Source organism: Carcharhinus amblyrhynchos, chromosome 26 (genome assembly GCF_965287045.1).
Source record: "Carcharhinus amblyrhynchos chromosome 26, sCarAmb.v2.hapA, whole genome shotgun sequence".
NCBI classification, from domain to species: Eukaryota; Metazoa; Chordata; class Chondrichthyes; order Carcharhiniformes; family Carcharhinidae; genus Carcharhinus; species Carcharhinus amblyrhynchos.
The window spans coordinates 1,279,842-1,304,244 of NC_137349.1; the positions used below are offsets into that span (position 1 = coordinate 1,279,842).

Here is a 24,403-nt window from a genome sequence, read left to right on the forward strand (position 1 = left end):
CGTGTGTGTAATAATGAGATGGTCTTGGCTGTAATGTTTTTAAGGCAAGGATAGATACATTTTTGAACAGTAGAGGAATTAAAGGTTTATGGTGAGTGGGTGGGTACTTGGAGCTGAGTCCCTGAAAAGATCAGCCATGATCTTATTGAATGGCGGAGCAGGCTCGAGGGGCCAGATTGCCCACTCCTGCTCCTAGTTCTTATGTTCTTATGTGATGCTCTCCATGGTGAAAAGACTTCCTGACTCACAATCAAGATTCATGTGAAAAATGTCAATTTTGATTAAAATGGTGAAAATATGCCTGAGCACAGAGGGGAACGTAGAAAAATCGGGTAGAATAAAATAATATAACTGCTAATTCTGTTGTCACGCACAGATTAAGATATGCACTTACTGCTTTGTTCCTGCCATGCTGGTCTGTGCGTTTCTGTAGGATGCTCTTCTTTTTGTCCTTGCACCGTTTATTCTGAAACCAGACCCTGATGACCCTGGAGCTGAGTCCTGTCATCTCAATGAGCTGCTGCTTCATGAGTGCATCCGGTCGGGGGTTGGCAGCGTAGCAGGTCCGTAACGTGAGCAACTGTTGCTCATTCAGTACAGTCCGTACACGGGTTATCTTATCGGAGTGTTTTGAAGCTCGCAGTGCTGGCTGACATGTCTTGACTCTCTCTAAATGTTCAACAAAACAAAACTGAGGCAGAGGAAGATTTTCACTGTGTCAAATATCAGCAGACTTCTGAGATAATACGTTTTACCCTCTGATAATAACATCAAGCTTTTGAAGAGCGTCTCCTGTTACACTGGTATCACTTTTCCATTTCCCATACATTCAGTCAGCCTCACTGATATCCCTTTGACATTGCGGCCGTCACATTTTGGTTTTAATTTTGGAATACAGAAGATACCTCAGTGCTATTGCCAGAGCAGTAAAGATTTTTCTTTTCTATTCATTCATGGGACATGGGCGTTGCTGGCCAGCATCTATTGCCCATTCTAATCGGTCCCTCACAGCGCCAGGGACCTGGGTTCGATTTCCGGCTTGGGTCATTTCTGTGTGGGATTTGCACATTCTCCGGTTTCCTCCCACAGTCCAAACATGTGCAGGTTAAATGGATTGGCCATGTCAAATTGCCACTTAGTGTCGGGGGATAGCAAGGGTAAATACATAGGGATATGGGGATCGGACCTGGATGGGATTGTAGTCGGTGCAGACGCGATGGGCTGAATGGCCTTCTTCTGCACTGTTGGATACTATAATTCTAGTTGCCCTTGGAGGGCAGTGGAAAGTCAACCTGGATAAATAATGATAGTGTCCTGGGATGCATAGGTTAGAGGGATTAGTGGGTAAATATGTAGGGATATGGGAATAGGGCCTGGGTGGGATTGTGGTCGGTACCGACTCAATGAGCTGAATTGCCTCTTTCTGCACTGTAGGATTCTGTGATTCTAACCACATTGCTGTGACTCTGGAGTCACATGTAGGCCAGACCAGGTCATAATGACAGATTTCCTTCCCTAAAGAACATTAGTGAACCAGCTAATCGGCAATGATTTCATGATCATCAGTAGATCCTTAATTCCAAATATTTTTATTGAATTGAAATTCCACCAGTTGCCATGGCGGGATTTGAACCTCTGTACCTGTGCTTTGATAATCTAGCGATAATACCAGCACACCATCACCTTCTCTAATCATCTGAAGAGATGGCGTCCAGCGCTACCCCAGAGGGAAACACACAAGCTTTGCCCAATACCTTTTTACAATTGGAAGTGCAACCTGTTATGCTGTTGAAAGGTGCTGTGGACTTGGGCCAACTCAGTATAAGAGGCAGTGTGTGTATTTTACAGAAGGGTTTCTACTTGAAACTGTTCTGTTGTATTGGCATGGCACAAATGTGACTGCCAACAGTGTGCTGTGGACTTGGCAAGGTATCAGATAAATCAGCACATTATTTAGCATTATATTCTTCCTACCTGAGGGATTCTGAATTTGAGCACAACCATCAACTGACCTGATAGACACAAGCTGCCATTGTTTGCTAGAGAGCCTAAAGGATCCTCTTGAATTAAACCGTGATCCAAAAGACAGCCACCCTCTGTACAGCGCGGTCCATCAAATCGCAATCTGCATTCATCCCCAGGTAAGAGTTGCCGATTGCAGGCTGCACAGCGGAAACATTGTTGATGATAGACGAGGCCTCCAGCTCTGAGGACCATGTCTGAAGATAACAATCCAGTTTGACATTGAGCACATCGCACTGAAAAATTTCTAAGGAACAACAGAAAGATAGGAGGATTGGAAAGCTGACTTGAAGATTCAGTCTCAGAGGACCCTCTAAAGCGACACTATCTCAGACTGAAGAAGATTATTGAATCACCTGGACCTGATTTTGCAGTGGTGATGACAGCAAAACCATTTAGCATTCGACATGATTCATCCTCTGAAATTGACTGCAACTTCTGGGGTTGGATATTATGCGTAATAACAGTATGGAAGAGTCTCCCGGCTGCAAGAAAACCCATTTAAGATGGAGGGGTGAAGGGACTGATGTGGAACTCATGGCTGCCAATAGTTGTATGTCAGTTAGACTCAAGAGCCAATTGATGCACATTAGCCCCGAGCCCACTGTCAGGCACTCTGTGCCCAACCAAAGGACCTGACATCAGGCAGAGAATTGGCCATTGAAAGCCACCTCCCCCCGCCTTGCCCTTATTTTCATCTCCACCTACTCTTACCCCATGGTCCCTATTTCCTGACCCCATCTTGCCTTCATTCATCTGTGGCCTCGGGCCCCTCTGGGACTCTAGGCCTCAGTGCCATTTCAGCTGGCATTGGACACAACAGAGGCCAGACAGCAACTCTCATCAGGTGGGCCTTCTGTCACCAGGGACCCTAATCACAGGGAATACTTGCCTGAACGGAACTTGATTTTGTTAAGGTTCTCCAACCAATGGACAAGACTTTTATTGGCCCAGATACATTCCAACCCTGTAGTCCATACACTGCAGTTCAGTATGGAAATCCAATCATTTCTATCAGTGATTCTATACTTTTCCAGAGGTTGTGATGTTGAGCACCCCAAACTGCAATCAATTCGATATCACTGAACTAAAAGGAACCTGCACTCTGACACTTGGTCCCAAAGTAAAAGCCTTTGAAAAAGTTCCACTTTGCTGAATGAAGTGGCTTTTGAACACATACTAAGTTCACAGTTACTGCTGAGTACCTTACTGGCCCTGAAAAAAAACAATTTTGTATTTGATGAATGTCAATATTTCCAATTATGTTCAGAAATACCACATACTTTTTAAAAATTGTGGGGGTGATCTTACCAAAAAAAATTCTAACTGCTGAATGAATGAGGGAATGGGAGAGTTTCTGACTTGTTTTTTGGGCTAGTTAAAAAATATCATATGGCCTTTTGTCCAAAAAAATGCCATGATGTGATTCTCGCCAGCAGGGGGGCAGGGCGGAGCCTAATCTCACTGTTAAAGCCAGCTGCTGTGGTCTAGGGTGTCATTGCACTGTGCACACAATCACTGAGAGATCTCCTGTCACTCTATCCCTCCCCCCCCACAACCAAAGGACATTTGGACCCAGGCCAATTGCTCCCTTTGCTGGACCTCCATTCCACCACGCCCCCCCTCCCCCCCCCCAAAATCACCTCCACCCCCTGCCAATTACTGCCCCAGACATCACAGCCCCAATCGCTGCTCTGGTTGCCATCCCTGCCAATAAGTCCACACCCCCGCCCCCCCCCCCCCCACTCCAGAGATCCCCCCTTCCTCTCCTCTCATGGAATTCTCCCCTGCCTTCCCGTCTCATGCACCACTCCTCAGGCCCCATCCCTCAAGCCCCAACCACTTCCCCCGTGGGCAGTGTCAGGGTGGCAGATAGGTAGTGCCAAGCTGGCACTATCCAAGGGCAATGCCCAAGCCTGCCACCAACCACCCAGAGGGTTTCAATGGCTTCTGTTCCAACTGGTGAGGCCATTACTTCTGGTCTCTATTGGTGAGGGCCATACTTGATCCTCGCCGGTGAGAACCTTGACCAGCGAGCAGGTAAGGGTAGGTAAGGGACTCATAGACTACATGCTAATGATGTCATGAATATTGAAATTGGCTTTGCATCCTTTCTAAGTGAGAGCTGAAAAACTGGGTGCAATCCTGATTTTCACCTCTCACCTGATCTTACCAACTCACCAGGCTGATCGGCAGGATGAACCAGTAAGATCACCCTCCATATCTTTCACATTTATGGTATTTACCATTTACGTTAGTCTCATGTATATATTCCAAACCTTTATTTAATCATCTGTGAAGCTTTGCATTGAAAATGAAGGGATTCTGTGGTTTTTAACTTCCTGAGTTGCATCAATGTGATTGAGACAGCAGTGATGCTTGGGGATACCGGCAACTTGGTGTTAAATTCACCAAGATCCACAGCACAGACATGGCTGGGTTTGTGTGGGCAGTTTTCTTCGAGGTCAGTAGGCTATTGTCTATGAGTAACCTGACAACACCTACCTATGCCCAACGGAGCTCCAAACCCTACAAATGGACTGAATTAGGCGGAGGATTAGGCGGAGGATTAGGCGGAGGATTACGTATCGAGTTGGACAATTCGTCATGATCGTGATGAATGCTGGATCAAGCTCGAAGGGCTGAATCGCCTCCTCCTGCTCCTATCTTTCTATGTTTCTATAAATTAATCTGAAACAGGGAAGGGGTAAAGGTGGCTGTGTGAGTGTTACTGAACCTAGGATGGATTGGGTTGTGATGTTTCTCTTGATTGAAAGCTTGGTGCAGGTTTAAATGTGGCCACTTGACACTGATATTAGAGGGCTACTGATATTGGAGGATTATTGCTATCCATGGTAACAATGCCACAGTCCTTTGGCGACAAGGATAAAGATTTAGAATAGAAACATGAAATAGAACCGGGAGAATGTGTTACCAATATTAAACTGCATTACCGTGCACAGTAATCCATCTGTCTGACAGCCTGCTCCTAAATTGTGCGCTAAGCTCATTAGATCCTTGTTGTATTTAAATCGCTGGCTGTCCTATATTGCAGCTGGAATGGTTCAGCAACATTCAAGCTAGCAATGCATGTCTGAAGGAATTCAGGCACCCCCAGGTTCTGTGCCCTGGCCCCTACAGAATCCTTTCACTATTGCCAGGTTAACGACCACCCCCCCTGCCCTATGGATAGAATATACTAACACTGCAGCCCAGTTATATCTGCAGTACCAGTAAATGAGCTGACTCAGATTCTCTTAGTGAAGTCAGCCTGTGTGTTCAGATTTATATATCAGTGATACAACACTGGTACCAGTGGTGCGGCACTTGGACTCATTATCAGCTCCATTATTTCTAGACTTCTTTAAAATTAATTTATGGGATGTGAACGTCACCATCTAGATCAGCGTTTATTGCCCATCCCTAGTTGTCCTTGAGAAGGTGGTGATGAGCTTCCTTCTTAATCGGCTGCAGTTTCTGATGTGTAGGTACACCCACAGTGCTGTTAGGGAGGGACTTTGACCCAGCGACAGTGAAGGGACGGTGATACATTTCCCAATGAAGATGATGGGTGACTTGGAAGGGAACTTCCAGGTGGTGGTGTTCCCAGTTATCCGCTTCCCTCTTTTTCTAGATGGTGGTGGTATTGGGTTTGAAAGGTGCTGCCTAAGGAACTCAGGTGGACATGTATAAGGTCTCTGTCATTTACTATGTTCCACTATGAAGTTTAGGTTCCTGTTACACCCCAGATATCAAATGACTGTTCGGTTGTTGCTCTGATGGCATTGTATACTATAGGGGGGGATTGTCCCATCCCACCTGCTATGGAGATCGTAGTGGGAGGGGAGTGGACCACACAGAGGTCCATTAACTTTGGGCAGCATTTTCCGGTTTTGGGGCGAGCGCAGCCGGAGAATTCCATCCTACGTTTCTCTTTTTCTCCTCGACAATTAGCTCAGTTTGAAATTATGGTAGCTTCAAATGAACAAATCACAATGTACAAAATAACAAATGGTTGGTGAGAGCTATAGACAAGCATGAGGATTGCCTGTTGAATTCAGACACTATGCTGATTAAATAGTTGACCAAAGATTAACTGATGCTGCATTCACTTATGAAAATCTGTTATTCTGCATCAAGCTAAAGTTTATTTATTAGTGTCATAAGTAGGCTTACATTAACACTGCAATGAAGTTACTTTGAAAATCCCCTAGTAGCCACTCATGTGGCTGTTCAGGTACATTGAGGGAGAACTTAGCATGGCCAATGCACCCTAACCAGCTCATCTTTCGGACTGTGGGAGGAAACCAGAGCACCCGAAGGAAACCCATACAGACATGGGGAGAACATGCAGACTCTGCGCAGACATTGAGCCAAGCCAGGAGTCAATAGCAATTTACAAGGTAGCATTGTTGGCTGCTGAAAGGCCCAAATCGAAGCCGTAGTAATATAACAGTCTGGAGAAGCCTAATTAATTAGAAGCTGAGGGGGAAACGGGGAATGAGCATGTCTGGCACTACATGGGCACTACCTGGACACTGTCCCCTGGCACTGATCTGACAGAAAGACCAGTGCACAAAACTTCCTTATGAATTGTGGTGACCTATAAAAATAGCGCACCAATCTTTAAAAATCTAAGTTTCTTGTGGGGAAGGTGGGGCTGTAACTCACCCTGTCACAATGATGACATGGGATCTATGTTCCCAATGATATGGCAGAGAAGGTTACCATTGATGCCAATGTCCCTTTTCCCACTGCTGCTACACTCTGTCAAATACAGATAAAATTCCATCCCCTGTCTGTACATATTAGTGATTTACCATTGTACGTGATAATTACCAAATTACTGTATGTGTCTGCCTGGTGGTGTGGTGGCCATTATTTGAAGCTTTAAAGGATTAATATTACAAATTTATCGAAATTCTCTCAGTAATGAGTGGGAGTCAGTTTGCAAGGAGTTCTTTTGTTTCCAGTTTCTGAAAGTTTTCTGCCTTAACCTCACTATAGGAAGATATATTGTGATTCCTGATAGCAAATCAGAGGGCCAATGATCTGGGTCCCTGTTTGCACATTGAACAATATATAGGATAGAATTAACCAAAGCCTGGAATCCAACCTTCAGCACCTTGTCCTCTTCAGGAAGCTTTGAGGAAACTTATTGAAGAGAAAGGGGAGGAAATATAAGTTGACAAATTGCAAAGGAGAAAAGAATCAGATAGATCGATGCTATACACTGTAAAATTAGTATAGCATAAATAGCCTGATGTAATACTCTGTCCTCTAACACCATTTTGTCTGAAGACTACCCTCTTACATAGAAATATAGAAATATAGAAGATAGGAGTAGGAGGCGGCCATTTGGCCCTTTGACCTTGCTCCATTCATCACGATCATGGCTGATCATCAATTCAATTGCCTAATCCTGCTTTTTTCCCATAACGCTTGAACCCATTTGCCCCAAGTGCGATATCCAGTCACCTCTTGAATACATTCAATGTTTTGGCATCAACTACTTCCTGTGGTAATGAACTCCACAGGCTCACCACTCTTTGGGTGAAGAACTGTCTCCCTACGTCCGTCTTAAATAGTCTATCCTGAATCCTCAGGCCCGTGATTTTAGACTCCCCCACCATCGGGAATATCCTCTCTGTCTAATCCTGTTAGAATTTTATAAGTCTCTATGAGGTTCTCCCCTCATTCGTCTGATCTCCAGTGAAAACAATCCGAACCTACTCAATCTCTCCTCACACATCAGTCCCGCCATCCTGGAATCAGCCTGGTAAACATTTGCTGAACTCCCTCAAGAGCAAGAACATCCTTCCGCAAAGAAGGAGACCAAAACTGCACACAATACTCAAGGTGTGGCCTCACTAAGGCTCTGGGTAATTGCAGCAACAGCTCCTGTACTCGAAACCTCTCGCAATGAAGGCCAACATGGCATTTACCTTCTTTACCACCTGCTGCACCTGCACGCTTACCTTCAGTGACTGGTGCACAAGGACACCCAGGTCCCTCTGCACACTCCCCTCTCCCAATTTACAGCCATTCAGGTAATAATCTACCTCCTTGTTTTTGCTTCCAAAGTGAATAACCTCGCATTTATCCAAACTATACTGCATCTGCCATTGATTTGCCCACTAACCCAACATGTCCCGATCATTCTGAGGGATCTCTGCATCCTTGTCACAGTTCACCCTCCCAACCAAATCATTAATATATATTGTGCAGCACCATAGGATATTGACTAATATTTAATTAATATTTGAACAATAACAAGGAAATAAGAGATGAGATTACTCACTTGAAATAGTCAGTCTTGCAATAGGTCTTTCCTTCTCTCAGGAAGCAGGTGCAGCTCTCATCGAGGTACTGGTTGCATTCAACACACCTGAGACAGGTTGCGTGCCACTCCAAATCCGGGTAGACTCTCAGAATATAGGGATCTGTAATACGCTTACTGCAGCCAAAACACACTGATGCAGAGTCTTCCTCTGCAATGCAACATTTCAGAAATTACCACAATGATATCAATCTTTCTAGTCACCTTTATTAAATCAAACATAAGAACATAAGAAATAGGAGCAGGAGTAGGCCATCTAGCCCTTTGAGCCTGCCCCACCATTCAATAAGATCATGGCTGATCTGAAGTGGATCAGTTCCACTTCCCCGCTTTCTCCCCATAACCCTTAATTCCCTTGTCTATCAGAAACCTATCTACCCGTGACTTAAATATATTTAGCGAGGTAGCCTCTATAAGACCTCAGACCTCATAACCCCAAAAGTATGTGTGATGGCATGATGATTACAATGTGGGCAGTCAAAATGGGTGCACTGAGTAGCAATTACTGGCTGGTATGGAAAGAAAGCGAGAGAGAGAGAGAGAAAGAAAGGAGGGAGAGAGAGAGAGAAAGAAAGGAGAGAGAGAAAAAAAAGGAGAGAGGAAAAAAGGAGAGAGAAAGAGAGCAATGAGAGAGGGAGAGAGAAAGAGAGGAATGAGAGAGAGAGAAAGAAAGGAGAGAGGGAGAGAAAGGAGAGAGAGGAAAAAAGAGAGAAAGAGAGAGAGACAAAGAAAGGAGAGAGAAAGAAAGAAAGAGGAAGAGAGAGAAAGAGAAAGAAAGAGAGAGAGAAGGAGAAAAGGAAAGGAGGAAAGAAGGAAAGAATCACAGCAAATTAGTTCATTTTGAGTATCGCCACAGTTAACTGGACAAATAAGGCAATATATTTGCTTCATAAAACCTATGAACAGTTGTGTGGATCGCAGTAAGATAAATTACTGGTTACTTTGCTTTGGTGATATCACTCGGGGAACAAGTTGTGGTCAGATACTGGGAGAATTCTCCTGATTTTCTTCAAATTATACCAACAAAGCTTGTATATCCAATTGAACAGGCAGGTGTGCTTCATTTTTGTATTTTATGTAAAGGAGAGCAATGCATCAGTATCTGAGAACCTCACTGGTGTGTCAGTTTAGATTGTACGCTCAATCCTACAATAGGACCAGAACTGCTCTCACCTCCGAGATCAGCCTTGGGCTTCCCTAAACTGTCTCAATTGTGCCTAAGTGACCAGAACCAGCAATAGTCCATGAAGTAGTAACATCAATCTGAATGTCAGATGAAATGATGTATTATATACAATATATCCTGGCCTGTAGAAAAGCTCTAATTATTTTCATTTATGAAGAGATATTAAAGAACTTGCATCAGTAACGCTCCTTTCATTTACCCTGTGTGCCCTACAACACTTCACAGTGTTGTATGAAATAGTATGAAAAACAAACCAGTGTGAGGGGTACTGAAAGATTATATTGGCATGATAGTTCTGCTAATGTGGATGGTATGTTGGGAGTATGGATTATGAAGGTATCAGGATAAATTGCTCGAGGACAAAAGACTGGCACTGCTGTTTCAGGCTTGGAGTATACTTTACAGAAACTACAACACCACCAGGAGCCATGAGAGGAGTTCAGTCTGGATGCCTTTCAAACACATGTCTGTAATATTTCCAATGACATCAAAGGCATTGTAAATGCAGTTTACAATCAGAGTTATGGATAGGATGCATGTGGATGGTATGAACGATATGGTACGGATAACCCATATAAATCATATAGTTGCCTGTCTATGTGTGAGGCACTATTGTGGACCAACAGTGTGACTTCAATATTAACACCCAGCGACTGGTGGAATGGATAGGTGTATGGGTGCTGTGAACAGCTTGGGTTAAATATTCAGCATTGTCAATGGGCAGTCAGAATGGGACTGACAGAATCCAGGGTTGGTGACATTTACCAATTCCCTAGTTCACCAAGAAATCTGTTGGATACATCAACAAGTGAGGCTGTATAGATAGTTCATAAAAGAAAAGAAGATAAATGTGCAAACTGATTGCTATGTTTACCTTCAATCACAACAGTGACTGTATTTAAAAGTAGTTAATTGGCCGTGAAGTGTTGTAGGGCACACAGGGTAAATGAAAGGAGTGTTACTGATACAAGTTCTTTAATATCTCTTCATAAATAAAAATAATTAGAGTTTTTCTACTGGCCAGGATATATTGTATATGATACATCATTTCATCCGACATTCAGATTGATGTTACTACTTCATGGACTATTGCTGGTTCTGGTCACTTAGGCACAATTGAGACAGTTCAGAGAAGTCCAAGGGTGATCCCTTGAGTGGAATTTTCCTGCCACGCTCGCCCCAAAACTGAAAAATCCTGCCCGAAGTCAATGGGCCTTTGCATAGTTCCTGCCCCATGCCCACCTACTATGATTCCCGTGGCGGGACGGGACAGGAGAAATCCCCCCCCCAACCGCCCCCCAGACCAGCCCCCCCCACCCCCCGAACCTTCTTGTGTCAGAGGGCTGCTATGAGAAAAATGTGCAGAAACTCAGAACTCTCAACCTCAAAAAAGGTATCTGAGAGGTAACTGCATAGAGGCAAATAAGGTTGTAAACATTCAGAAAACAATATAATTACTTTGAACAAGGGGAGATCGCTAGATTATTAATTCAGAAAGTAATGTTTCTGGGGATCTGGGTTCGAATCTCGCCATGGCAGGTGATGGAATTTGAATTCAATAAAAAATCTGGAATTAATAATCTACTGGTGACTATGAAATCATTGTCAATTGTTGGAAAAATCCATCTGGTTCACTAATGTGCTTTAGGGATGGAAATCTGCCATCCTTATCCGGACTGGCCTACATGTGTCTCCAGAACCACAGCAATCTCTCAACTGCCCTTGGGCAGCTAGGGATGGGCAATAAATGCTGGCAAGCCAGCGATGCCCATGTCCCACAAATGAATAAAAAATAACTAAACCCTGATAATGGGCTATAAGATCAAACTAATAAAAGCCAAGTTTAGAGAAGGTGATGTTGTTTACTTCAAACAGAAAGTTCATACAGGATTTGACAGAGGTGTTAAAAATCATGAGTAAATAGGGAGAAATTGTTCATATTGATGAAAAGGCTGAGAACGACAAAACATTGATTTTAGATGATTAGCAAAAAAACGATGGTGATAAGAAGAAAAATCTTTTTATGCAGAATGTGATTAAGATCTGGAATTCACTGCTTGAGAGGGTGTTGGAGACAGATTCAATCATGACCTTCAAAGGTTTATGAGGAGAGACTGAGTAGACTGGGGCTATATTAACTGGAATTCAGAAGAATGCGGGGAGATCTTATAGAAACATATAAGCTTATGAAGGAAGTAGATAAGATAGAAGCAGGGAAGTTGTTTCCACCGGCGGGTGAAACTCAAACTAGGGAGCATTGCCTCAAAATTAGGGGAAGCAGATTTAGGACTGAGTTGAGGAGGAACTTTTTCTCACAAAGGGTTGTGAATCTGTGGAATTCCCTGCCCAGTGAAGTAGTTGAAGCTCCCTCATTGAAGGTTTTTAAGACAAGGATAGATACATTTTTGAACAGTAAAGGAATTAAGGGTTATGGTGAGTGGGCAGGTAAGTGGAGCTGAGTCCACAAAAAAATCAGCCAGGATTTTATTGAATGGTGGAGTAGGCTCGAGAGGCTAGATGGCCTACTCCTGCTCCTAGTTCTTCTGTTCTTATGTTCGAAAGGATATTGAATAAGCACCTGAAGAGTTAAAATTTGCCTGTTTAAGGGAAAAGGCAGGAGAGTGGGACTAGCTGAGTTATTTCTAACAGAGAACCATGTGAACGTTATGAGCCGAATGACCTCTTTCTGTGCTGTAACCATTCTATGATTCTCCTTTATTGAAAAAGTATCAAAAATGGAACAGGCTTCAAGAAGAGTAATGCAGGTAACTGCCCAGCAATCATTTGAAATGGAACTGGAGGCCTTGATTGGGGGCAGTCAACTCTTATTGAATGGATGAGCTGAGATGTCATTGTCATCCAAGAAAATGTTTTGTGATTCTGATGTTTTGCCCATGGAAACGTAATTTCACTTCCATCACAGTTTGTCCATTTGATTGTTGTAATAATCAAAAATGTCATGCCCCGCATCCTGATGTGGCAAATCCCTCCACTTACAAGGCTGGCCGCAATACTCTGTTACATCTTTACTTCTAAGCTATCCAGTCTATCACTTGTAGAGATATTTATTATTTCACACTGCTGTTCATGACCCATTCTTCAAATCTCTATCTTAAATTAGGCAGGCAGGTATGTGGCAGTGAGTTATAAAAACATATTTCAATCAAATGATTTACAAAAGTCAGAAGATCCTTGAAATTGAATCACTGCATTTGATTCTTTTCTAGTCATCTATAACTCTTGGTTCTATTCTACATATTTTACATTTAATCATTTTAAACTATTGTGTTGTATGGGTGGCACAGTCCTGCTGCCTCACAGCGCCAGGGGCGCGGGTTCGCTTCCTGACTTGGGTCACTGTCTGTGTAGATTTTGCACATTCTCCTTGTGTCTGCCTGGGTTTCCTCCGGTTTCCTCCCACAGTCCGAAAAGTGGTGCTGGTTAGGTGCATTGGCCATGCTAAATTCTCCCTCAGTGTACCCGAACAAGCGCTGGAGTGTGGCTACTGGGGATTTTCACAGTAACGTCATTGCAGTGTTAATGTAAACCTACTTGTGACACGAATAAATAAACTTTTAAACTATTGCAAATGCACTGAACATAAGAACATAAGAAATAGGAGCAGGAGTAGGCCATCTAGCCCTTCGAGCCTGCCCCACCATTCAATAAGATCATGGCTGATCTGTCGTGTCTCAGTTCCGCATTCCCGCCCTCTCCCCATAACCCTTAATCCCCTCTCTCATCAAAAACCCATCAACCCGCGTCTTAAAAATATTTAGCGAGGCAGCCTCCACCACTTCAACGGGCAGAGAATTCCAGAGATTCACCACCCTTTGAGTGAAGAAGTTCCTCCTCAACTCTGTTCTAAACTGCCCCCCCTTTATCTTGAGGCTATGCCCCCTAGTCCTACTGTCCTTTCTGAGCGGGAAGAGTCTCTCCACCTCTATCCTATCCATCCCATGCTAGAAATGTGATAACACAAATGAAAGAGTATTGAAAATAATGAAAAAAACAGTTTGATCACTATAGATTAATCAGAATAAGGTAGATTGTTGTCTCGGTATAAAACTTCAACAGCTAAGAGTGTATATTATGAACTGTGGAATGCTGTGCCAATGAAAATATTTTGTAATATATTCTAAATAATTACAGCCGCTCCTTTCATTTTATTTTTATGTTCCTGTGAGAGAATTCAGCCGCAAAATTTAACAGAAGAATAGCAATTTTGGTAGAAATATGATCACTTACATTTGGAATTCTCAGTAAAAGCCATTTAAAAAAAATACATTGTAGTTAAATGAACCCATTCAGCAACATCAGGCACTGTCTTGTTAAAGAAAAGACTAAAAATCAGAGTTAAATCATATTTTTATGTTTGTATTTCTTGATTCACTCTACGAAAACCTTTACCTACAAACAGCAGGTTTTATCAGCCTACCTGATACTGTAGGTAAGATTCTATTTTTGGAGGGGATTACATTATTTTTGGTGAAAACATTGGGCAGGATTTTCCGCTCCAAGACTGGAAAATCCCACCTGAGGTTAACGGACCTTTGTGTGGCCCGTGTCCCGCCCGCTACAATTCCGGGCGGGGTAGGAAAATTTGACCCATTGTCTGGGGAGAAAGTGTAAAATGGGCAATCAACAGCAAATTTTACACTCCACTTAAGTGACAAAGGGATAAAACAGAGTTATAAATCTGGTTGCTGATTCATTGTTCCCCAGTTTACAGCATCACCCAGAGTCACTTTTATATTTGATGACCATTAAAGGAATGTGGAATGAACGGAAATTTAAAGTTTTAATGTTTAAAGCTGCTTCTAGAAAAGCTCTTTAATAACACGCCAGAATATCCAACCTCACCTGCAGCTGGGGCAGTGAACGGTGTTTTGGCTGAGTGCCAAATTCTCCATCCTTGCTGGCAACGGGAGGAGAAAATCGGAGAACTGCACCCACAGTTCAGGTTTGTATTTTCTTCTGCTACAAGATGCTTGATATTTTGTTTCTTCTGAAGATGTTTCTTTTACTACTTTGCCCATTTGATATTGTAGCTGGCAGTAATGAGCTCGCCTCAAAGAACCACCTTTACAACTGAGTAAAATGTGTTAGACAAATTAGCTGATTTCCATGTCCAATGGTACGGGGGGATTATACTTATGCATACTAAGAAAAGTTAAAAGCTACAAATTGCTGCTGATATGAGCAGCTAAATATCCAGTTTAGTAGTGAAGGGTCAGTCTCTTTCTTGATAAAAGCCCTGATGTAATTATTAAAGTGACTGTGATTTGTAAAATGTGATTAAATTATTTCTATGTCAATCTGCATCAAATAAGTAAACATGATTCCTTGAAAACTAATTAAAAACACAAGTCACTAACCTTGAGCATATTTCTCCTAAAACATCTTTCCAAATGCTTTAAGTAGCATTTTAAGATCCTTTAACATTGGGTGCCGCAGTGGCACAGTGGTTAGCACTGCTGTCTCACAGTGCCAGGGACCCGGGTCCAAATCTGGCCTTGGTAACTCTCTCTGTGTGCAGAGTTTGTGCATTCTCCCTGTGTCTGCGTGGGTTTCCTCCCACAATCCAAGGATGTGTAGGTTAGATGGATTGGCACTGATAAATGGCCCCTTAGTGTCCAAAGATGTGCAGGTTATTTGGATTGGCCATGCTAAATTGACCCTTAGTCTCAGGGGGATTAGCAGGGTAAATATGTGGGGTTATGGGGATGGGGCCTGGGTGGGGTTGTTGTCAATGCAGGCTCAATGGGCTGAATGAGCTCCTTCTGCACCGTAGGAATTCTGTGATTCTATGATTCTAGCGATGCATTCTCCTACCCACCACAATCCTGCACATTATCAAAACATAACTTTCAAATCACAATGAGCAATGATGTGGATTATTGCTATCATATTTCACACAATTATTCCTGTTGGTTTTGACAGCAAACTTGAACCACATTTGAGCAGATTGAAAGCATTATTCCTTCGCAAGCACCCAATCATATACTCTGCTACAATGAGTATATTTAAATGTGAATGAGTACATTCTATATGTTACTGGTACAAATATTGTCTAAACCATATGAGAAAAAATAATTTTCATTACCCTAGGTGAAAAGTATGTTCAACTTACATTTTTTTCTATATGATTATCAATTCTGATTTTGACAAGGAAACCTTGGTACCCTGATTGAAAGCACAATATTGGAAGCTATCCATAACACCCAATTTACAACCAAGCATTAAAGAGAAAAAAATGTAAAAACATTTTGGATTTATAAAGCACCTTTCATGATGCAGGATGTCTCAACTTGGATTGGATATGACGTGACTTGCATAAAAAGACAGCGAGTTGCACATGGTCCAACAAACAGCAACAGATAATAAACATAGTCTGCCTTACATCGATTTGGTTAAGGGATAAATATTAGCCAGAGTATAAGGTGGGTGGCACGGTGACACAATGGTTAGCAGTGCTGCCTTACAGCGCCAGGGATCTAGGTTTGAATCCTGACTTCACTGTCTTTGCAGAGTCTGCATGTTCTCCCCAAGTCTGCATGGGTTTCCTCTGGATGCTCTGGTTTCCTCCCACAGTCCAAAATGAATCTCTTTTTGTGTATTCCTTTAAATGGCACTATTGACATGAATAATCTCAAGGCCAGGCAGACTTTTAAAGCCCCATGCTAGTGATTCTTTTTGTGCTTTGTGTATAAAAATAATCACCATCTGTGTAAAACCACCACTGCTTGCCACTTTCCTACATAACAGCTGTACAATTTGTGAAATGTCCATGCTATGATCATTCTTCAATAAAGGTGAACTCAAAAACTGAAACACAGCGACTCGTAAATTAATCATTAATTCATCTGTCTCCTTTCATGATTGTGCTGCCACTCTTGAGGGGATCGTGGTGCAGTCTTTATCAACTGAGTCCAAAAATAAATGTAATAAAAGATTCAGCACCACCCACTCACTCAGTCCCTAACTAGAACGCAAATAGGAGCGTTTCTTTGAGTCAGTAACCTGCATCAGTGCACAGCACCATGTTATTAAAACTACTGCTAGCCATGAACTATAATTAAGTATGATACTGTTTAAGATGCATCATTTGTTATTTAATTTCTTCATTAAAAACATATCCTCAGTTTTTTTGGAAATTGCACTCAAAGTCAGTATTAACTTCAATTTTGAGCTCAATATTTTTCTTCAAACATCAAGCCTAAAATGTTTCTATTGAATGTACTTGATGGTTTAATTCGCTAACTTGCTACCTGTATTCACCTCATTCCCATCTGGTTGCCATTCACTTCCATTACTCTTTAAAATGCAGTGTTCCTGTGCACAAGAAATCTAAGTTGTTGTTCATATTCTGTGACTGAACACAGTGCTGGGTGGCACAGTGGTTAGCACTGCTGCCTCACAGCTCTAGGGATCTGGGTTCAATTCTGGCCTTGGCTGACTTTCCATGTGGATTTTCACATTTTCCCTGTGACTGCGTGGGTTTCTTCCAGGTGTTCCAGTTTCCTCTTCAGTCCAAAGATGTGTAGCTTAGGTGAATTAGCCATGGGAAACGTGTGGGTTAATGGGGTTAGGGTTTTGGGTAAGATACTCTGTCAGAGAGTCAATACAGACTCAATGGGCAGAATGGCCTCTTCAGCACGGTATGGATTCTATGAATAATGCAACAGAAATCTTATCAAACTTCCGAAATTATCAGTAATTCAGTAAGAGAAAAGAGACTTTAATTAATGCAAACAGAAACTCCACTTGAACAGTGTGGCTGTAATTCCCTGGCTTGTTCCTCTGCTACAGCTGTCAGTAGAATGGAGAATTAGATGTTTAGCTACATCTCCACTCACTGCAGCGGGACTGGAGAATCCCAACTGCTGGTGAAATTTTTGGTTACCAAAATTGAAATTAAATTTGAATTTTCATATTATGGTGCAGCTGCAGTTCAGATTTTAAATAGTCACTGGCTGACTTCCCGAGCTTTCCTTGGTCAATTTCTCACTGGAGTAATTTGATCAAATTTAGGAACAGGCTTTCCAGAAATTAAATTCAGATTCTTCCTTCTCATCAAGGATTGGAAGGACAACCGTAAGGGTGTACATCAGTTAGTGCTGTAATATCCCAACATTTTAACCTTACATTCTTAAAAAATCCATATTTGGATTTGTGCAAACTGTACTTAAAGCCAACATTAACCTAAATTTCTACTTTAATATTTTCACCTGCAAAATGAAAAATAAAATGTGCCCATTGACGCTGTACCATTGGCTTTTAAGTGCAAAAGAACAGTTAGAATGTCAATCGTATACATGCCACCTTTCAATATAATTTAGTTGTATAAATGTTTTTGGTGAACAGTCAGTGCCAACAAAAATATATCATTGAAACAATCAGCATGTTTATAAAGATATTGTAATAATCAAACTAAAAGCCTAAATGTTTAAAAGAACCAAAACCATAATAATAAAAAGTAAAAAGTATTTATACTTTCCACTGTCATTAACAGAACCTAATATTTAATGGTATCTGGTTCATACAATCCAAAGGAAAACTTTTACCATGAGAAATAGTACAACACATGTTTTATTGAGCAATACTATTTATCATTCATTGTTGCGCTGAAGTCTGACTTGAATAGCTTCCTCATGACTCTAAAAGCACATTCATGAGCTAACCCAGCGACAGAGTAAGCATAGATTTAACCATAATCAGCATCGTGAAATGTGAATATTAATTTACTGGAAAAAAAACTTAACACAGATTCACGTTGATCATATTTCATTGATATCAAAAGCAGTTTCAAATAACTTATGAACTTCTCAGAATGAGAACCTAACTGATGACTACCGCTGAAATACTAAATACTCCCATATCAATCAAACAAAGTACAATATCTGATTCTCTATGTAAAACGCCATACTCCTCTGGATTAGTGAGTTCCTTCATTACGTTCACTTTCTAGCAAAAGTTTTGAAAACAAAGCCACACAATCTTACTTTTAGAGGGGTTTCCCAGGTCGCCCATGATGAACTCTTTATTTCTCCCCCCAGTCTGGAGTCAGATGTGATGATGTCTGGAGCTGTTTCTCAGTTTTCCGGAGAGGATGCTATTTGCTCTGCTGGTGTTGACTGGGGAATAACAGTGTCTTTAAGACAACTCTTGCACTTCATTCTCTGTCTGCATTCCTAACTCACGCCTATTCAATGGCATTGAAAAGTTGATAGTTGTGACCCGCCTCCTTATTAATGAAACTGTAAGGGGAGGGGGATTCTTTGCCAGTTCGGAGATATGATTGCACTTTTTCAATAGACACTCTCATTAAATATAGAGCATAATTCAAAAGTAAATTTTTGACAATATACATTGAAGAGCAAAATTACTGTGGTATGTAGTTGAAACGTGACATGGTGTGATCGTACAGCAACTTGTCTCGCTGCTAAAACAATCAACAAAAACTATTTCAATAATAAATATCCTATTATTTTGTTAGAGAAGCTCTGAAGCTTTTTATTTGTGAATACATGGGAAAATGTCAAAATTTGTATTGATTTTATCAAGTTAATCCAGGTAGGTATTACATCAAGTTACACAGTGGTTTATGATTTCAAATATTTTGTGTAGCCCTTAATTATTTATCAACAGCATGTCATACTTACCCAACAAAAAAAAGTGACTTGTGTTGCATCCAGATTTTAACTGTAACATTTCTTTTCAGTGGAAATGCAACTTGCCTTTAGAATCAGAGCCAGTTTCTGGGTGTATTTTTATGAGTACTAACTGCAGCTCCGATTTTAGACAGACGGTAAGTATCTGTTTGCACTGCCCAGCTGAAACTTCAATTCCGCTAACATGCATGTCCTCGACCACATTGAATATTGGAAACATTTAGGCAGTAGTGATAGGAGCATTTCTATAGTCAAAACATGTTTGAAAGTTCTGAACAACTCGATATGATGTCAGACTAAAGCACTGGGATACCTTGCTCTCTGTAGACTGAGTGGTCGTGTGAGAATGTGATGATGCAGCTACAAAAGGGGTCACGTGGCAGGAGAACAAGAGTTAGTGATTGTTGGGAACGTGGGCAGAACAGAAATGTTGAAGTAGCTGCAGAACAAATGAATAAACTACTCTATTGGAGGTCCTTATGGTCAGTAACTCCGGGAATCCACAACACTTACACCACCCAAATATACTCTCTACAATTTGTGACAGCTTAAAGCTAGACCATGATGCTGATTGGCATAAACTGTAGGATCAATGCAAAGTGTAAATGTTCAGATATAGTTGGTTATCACAACCATGGGAACTACAGTTGTATTTGTAGTTTAGAATCATAGAGTTCCTATAGTGCAGAAGGCCATTTGGCCCATAGAGCCTGCACTGACAACAATCCCACCCAGGCCCTATACCTGTAACCCCAGGTATTTACACTGCTCATCTGCCTGACACTAATGGGCAATTTATCGTGGCCAATCAACCTAATCTGCATATCTTTGGACAGTGGGAGGAAACCAGAACACACTGAGGAAGCCCACGCAGACATGAAGCAAACGTACAAAACCCACACAGACAGTGACCAAAGGGCAGAATTGAACCCGGGTCCCTGGCACTTTGTGGCAGGAGCACTAATCATTGTGCCAATGTGCCGCCTTACCTTGGCACATGTTGGTATCTGACCCAGATTGCTTATTATATAGAGAGGACTGGAGTTATCACAGCACGGCGACAGTTACTCATTCCCGATTTTATACTCTGCCTGACTTTCATTTCCCTTTGAAGTTAAAGGGGCAGAAAGATAGGTGGGATGTAATTCACTGCTGCGTGTTCTGTGCTACTGCTGAATGTTAATTTAATCCCCATTATTTAAACTGTGACACTACTTCCAGAAGACACACTTCAAAAGTAATGTCACATCCAAAATATAATGTAAACTTTAATTCAAAATTTTATTCTAGGAAACACATACCATTCATAGAGTACCTCGGTGAGAAGGAAAGGAGAGGGCACAGAATATAATGTTACAGTCACAGGTAGAGTGTAGAGAAAGATCAGCTTAATATATGGTAGGTGCATTTAAAAGTTTGATGGCAGCAGGGAAGAGTCTTGAGTTCTTGAGTCAGTTGGTACATGTTCTCAGACTTTTGTATCTGTTTCCTGATGGATGAAGGTGAAAGAGAGAATGTCCAGGGTGCATGGGTTCCTTGATTACGTTGGTTGCTTTTCCGAGACAGCGAGAAGTGTAGATGGAGTCAATGGGTGAGAGACTGGTTTACGTGATAGACTGGGCTATGACAATGACCCTTTGTGTTTCTTGGGTTCTTACTCAGAGCAGCAACCATACCAAGCTGTGAGACACCTGGAAAGGATGCTTTCTGTGGTGCATCTGTAAAAGTTGGTGAGAATCATCGTGGACATGCCAAATTTCCTCCATCTCCTGAGAAAATCAAAGCATTGATGGGCTTTACTATCCTTTTTTATTAAAAAATCCATTGACTAAATTTATTTGATACATTAATTTGAATGAGGACATTTCCACTCCAAAATACTCAGAGGCAGGAGTATAACTTTGGTCAGCATAGCTGTTCATTCCATAAAACTCAGCATCATATATTCACTTAGTATATATTACCAAACCAGCAGCAAGTACTTTGACAACTTATTCCTCCCAGTCGCACAAAATAATTTTACCTCAAGGCCAAAGACCTGTAATTTTGTGGACTGTGTTATAAAATATACATATTGCAATTATTGAATTCCATCAAATCCATTAACCTAATTGTGCAGAATTATGATTTTAAAAATCTCAGCAATATTATCCTGATAGAAATCTACAAGATTATGAAAGGCATGGACGGAGTGGATAGTCAGAAGCTTTTTCCCAGGATGGAAGAGTCAGTTACTAGGGGGGCACTTACTGGGGGGGGCATTTGCTGATAACACAAAGATGAGCGGAAAAGCAAATTGCGTGGAGGGTGTGGAAAGTCTGCAGAGGGATCTGGATAGGCTGAGTGAGTGGGCGAGGACCTGGCAGATGAAGTACAATGTTGGCAAGTGTGAGGTTATCCACTTTGGCAGAAATAATAGTAGGAGGGATTATTATTTAAAAGGTGAAAAGCTGCAGCATGCTACAGTGCAGAGGGACCTGGGGGTCCTTGTGCATGAGTCGCAAAAACCCAGTCTGCAGGTGCAGCAGGTGATCAAGAAGGAGAATGGGATGCTGGCCTTTATAGCGAGGGGGATAGAATATAAAAGTAGGGAGGTCTTGCTGCAACTGTACAGGGCACTGGTGAGGCCGCAGCTGGAGTACTGTGTGCAGTTTTGGTCACCGCACTTGCGCAAGGATGTTTTGGCCTTGGAGGGAGCGCAGAGGAGGTTCACTAGGCTGATACCAGAGATGAGGGGGTTTAACTACGAAGAGAGACTGACTAGACTGGGTCTGTACTCATTGGAGTTTAGAAGGTTGAGGGGGGACCTTATAGAGACGTATAAGATAATGAAAGGGATGGATAGGGTAGAGGTAGAGAGATTCTTCCCGCTTAGAAAGGATAGCAGAACTAGAGGGCACTGCTTCAAGATAAGGGGGGTGCAGTTTAGATCGGAGTTGAGGAGGAACTTCTTCGCTCAAAGGGTGGTGAATCTCTGGAATTCTCTGCCTGTTCAAGTGGCAGAGGCTGCCTCGCTAAATATATTTAAGTCATGGGTAGATAGGTTTCTGATGGACAGGGAAATTAAGGGTTATGGGGAGAGAGCAGGAAAGTGGAACTGATCCACTTCAGATCAGCCATGATCTTATTGAATGGCGGGGCAGGCTCGAAGGGCTAGATGGCCTACTCCTGCTCCTATTTCTTATGTTCTTATGGGGGGCACAGGTTTAAGGTACGAGGGGCAAGGTTTAAAGGAGATGTACAAAGCAAGTTTTTTACACAGAGAGTGGTGGGTGCCTGGAACTCGCTGCCAAGGGAGGTAGTGGAAGCAGATATGATAATGAGTTTTAAGGGGCATCTGGACAAATACATGAATAGGGCGGGAATTGATGGTACAGTCCCCAGAAGGGTAGGGGATTTTAGTTCAGACAGGGCAACATGATTGGTGCAGGCTTGGAGGGCTGAAGGACCTGTTCCTGTGCTGTAATTTTCTTTGTTCTTTGTTCTTTATTACATTCCATGGGATTCTCCTGACAGTCCAGTCCCAATTTGGCTGGAGATGAGCAGCCACTACCTGATATTCCTGTGGTCGCTAAGTCTAGACAATCCAATGAACAAACAGGAAAACTTGTCCCAAAACAAGCACTGAACTGCTCCAGGCATCTGATGGGCAATAGTGAAAATAAGGCAGTCTGAAATTTCACTGGTCCATTCAACACAAACCAGTATGACCAGGAGCAACCATTTGGTCCCTGAAAATGGGATATGAACATATAAAAAGGTATTTTGGCTCAAAAGTATTTAAATAGCTTCTGCTGAGATGGCAGAGAATAGAATTTGAGGGATTTACAATTAAATATTGCGCAGTGTAATTTATAGCCCATAGTTTTTCATGTGCTGTTCTGATTAAACTCAATACTTCCAAGAAGACTAAAGAACTAAAATTAAATCTGGTGAAATATTGCTCGTCATAATAAAGGTAAATGCTAAACTGGCACTCTGCATAAGGATCCATTCTATCTTATTATTTTGTATTACTAATTTTATGATTGTCAGTCAGTAATATGAACACTTCAATCTCAGATGTTTACTGAGCAAATGCCATGTCATAGTTATTCATACAGTGATGAGAAGGTGCTTGACATGCCACGATCCATCACGTCTCTCGCCTTTGCTCCCCATTGTAATTTGAATCTTAATTAAGGAAAGTATAAATGTTTCCGCAATGAATTGCTGTAATTAAGTTTTTAAAGAGGTACAGTGTATGGCAACTGAGAGAAAGTAATCAATTATGTTGGTACTTATGGCCGGTTGACAAGGGGACAGACTGTTTAATCTCCTTCAGTTTAGCATTAGAAAATATGCTGTGTACTCTCTACAGCTTCAGAATACATTGGCTAGCTTATTGTTACCAGCCCAAAGAACCTCTGCTTTTTCTAAGGCAGCAACTAAGTTTTTCATCCTGTCATTTTATATTCCACTTTCTGCTTGGGGTGGCACAGTGGCACAATGGTTAGTGCCAGAGACCTGGGTTCAATTCCTGGCTTGGGTCACCGTCTGTGTGGAGACTGTACATTCTCCCTATGTCTGTATGGGTTTCCTCCAGGTGCTCTGGTTTCCTCCCACAGTCTGAAAGATATGCTGAATAGGCACGGGAGTGTGGCAACTAGGGAAATTTTACAGTAACTTCACTGTAGTGTTAATGTAAGCCTTATTTGTGACTAATAAATTTATTTTCCTTTAATATGACTGGCTATATAATATTGGACAATTTGTGCAATTTGCGCAATCTCCGGCAAATTGCGCAGAGGGTGTGGAGAGTCTGCAGAAGGATCTAGATAGGCTGGGCGAATGGGCGAGGAACTGGCAAATGGAGTTTAATGTTGGCAAGTGCGAGGTGGTCCACTTTGGTAGGAAGAATGGTAGGAAGGACTATTACTTACGTGGCGAAAAACTGCAGCAGGCGACGGTGCAGAGGGACCTCAGGGTCCTTGCTCATGAGTCGCAAAAACCCAGCCTGCAGGTGCAGCAGGTGGTCAGGAAGGCGAATGGGATGCTGGCCTTCATAGCGAGGGGGATTGAATATAAAAGTAGGGAGGTCTTGCTGCAGCTGTATAGGGCATTGGTGAGGCCGCAGCTGGAGTACTGTGTGCAGTTTTGGTCACCGCACTTACGCAAGGATATCTTGGCCTTGGAGGGAGT

The 24,403-nt window shown here is 42.1% G+C and overlaps 1 protein-coding gene across 1 annotated transcript in view; it reads right to left on the minus strand.

Annotated features, from left to right (window-relative positions):
* LOC145358891 (insulin gene enhancer protein ISL-1-like) overlaps nt 1-24,403 on the minus strand; it is a 70,558-nt gene that overhangs the window by 4,001 nt on the left and 42,154 nt on the right. The window contains exons 2-4 of the mRNA XM_080213265.1: nt 8,324-8,513; nt 2,013-2,269; nt 395-669 (exon numbers count right to left, since the gene is read on the minus strand). Of these exons, the coding sequence (XP_080069391.1) occupies nt 395-669; nt 2,013-2,269; nt 8,324-8,513 (722 nt within the window). The remainder of the gene's footprint in view (nt 1-394; nt 670-2,012; nt 2,270-8,323; nt 8,514-24,403) is intronic.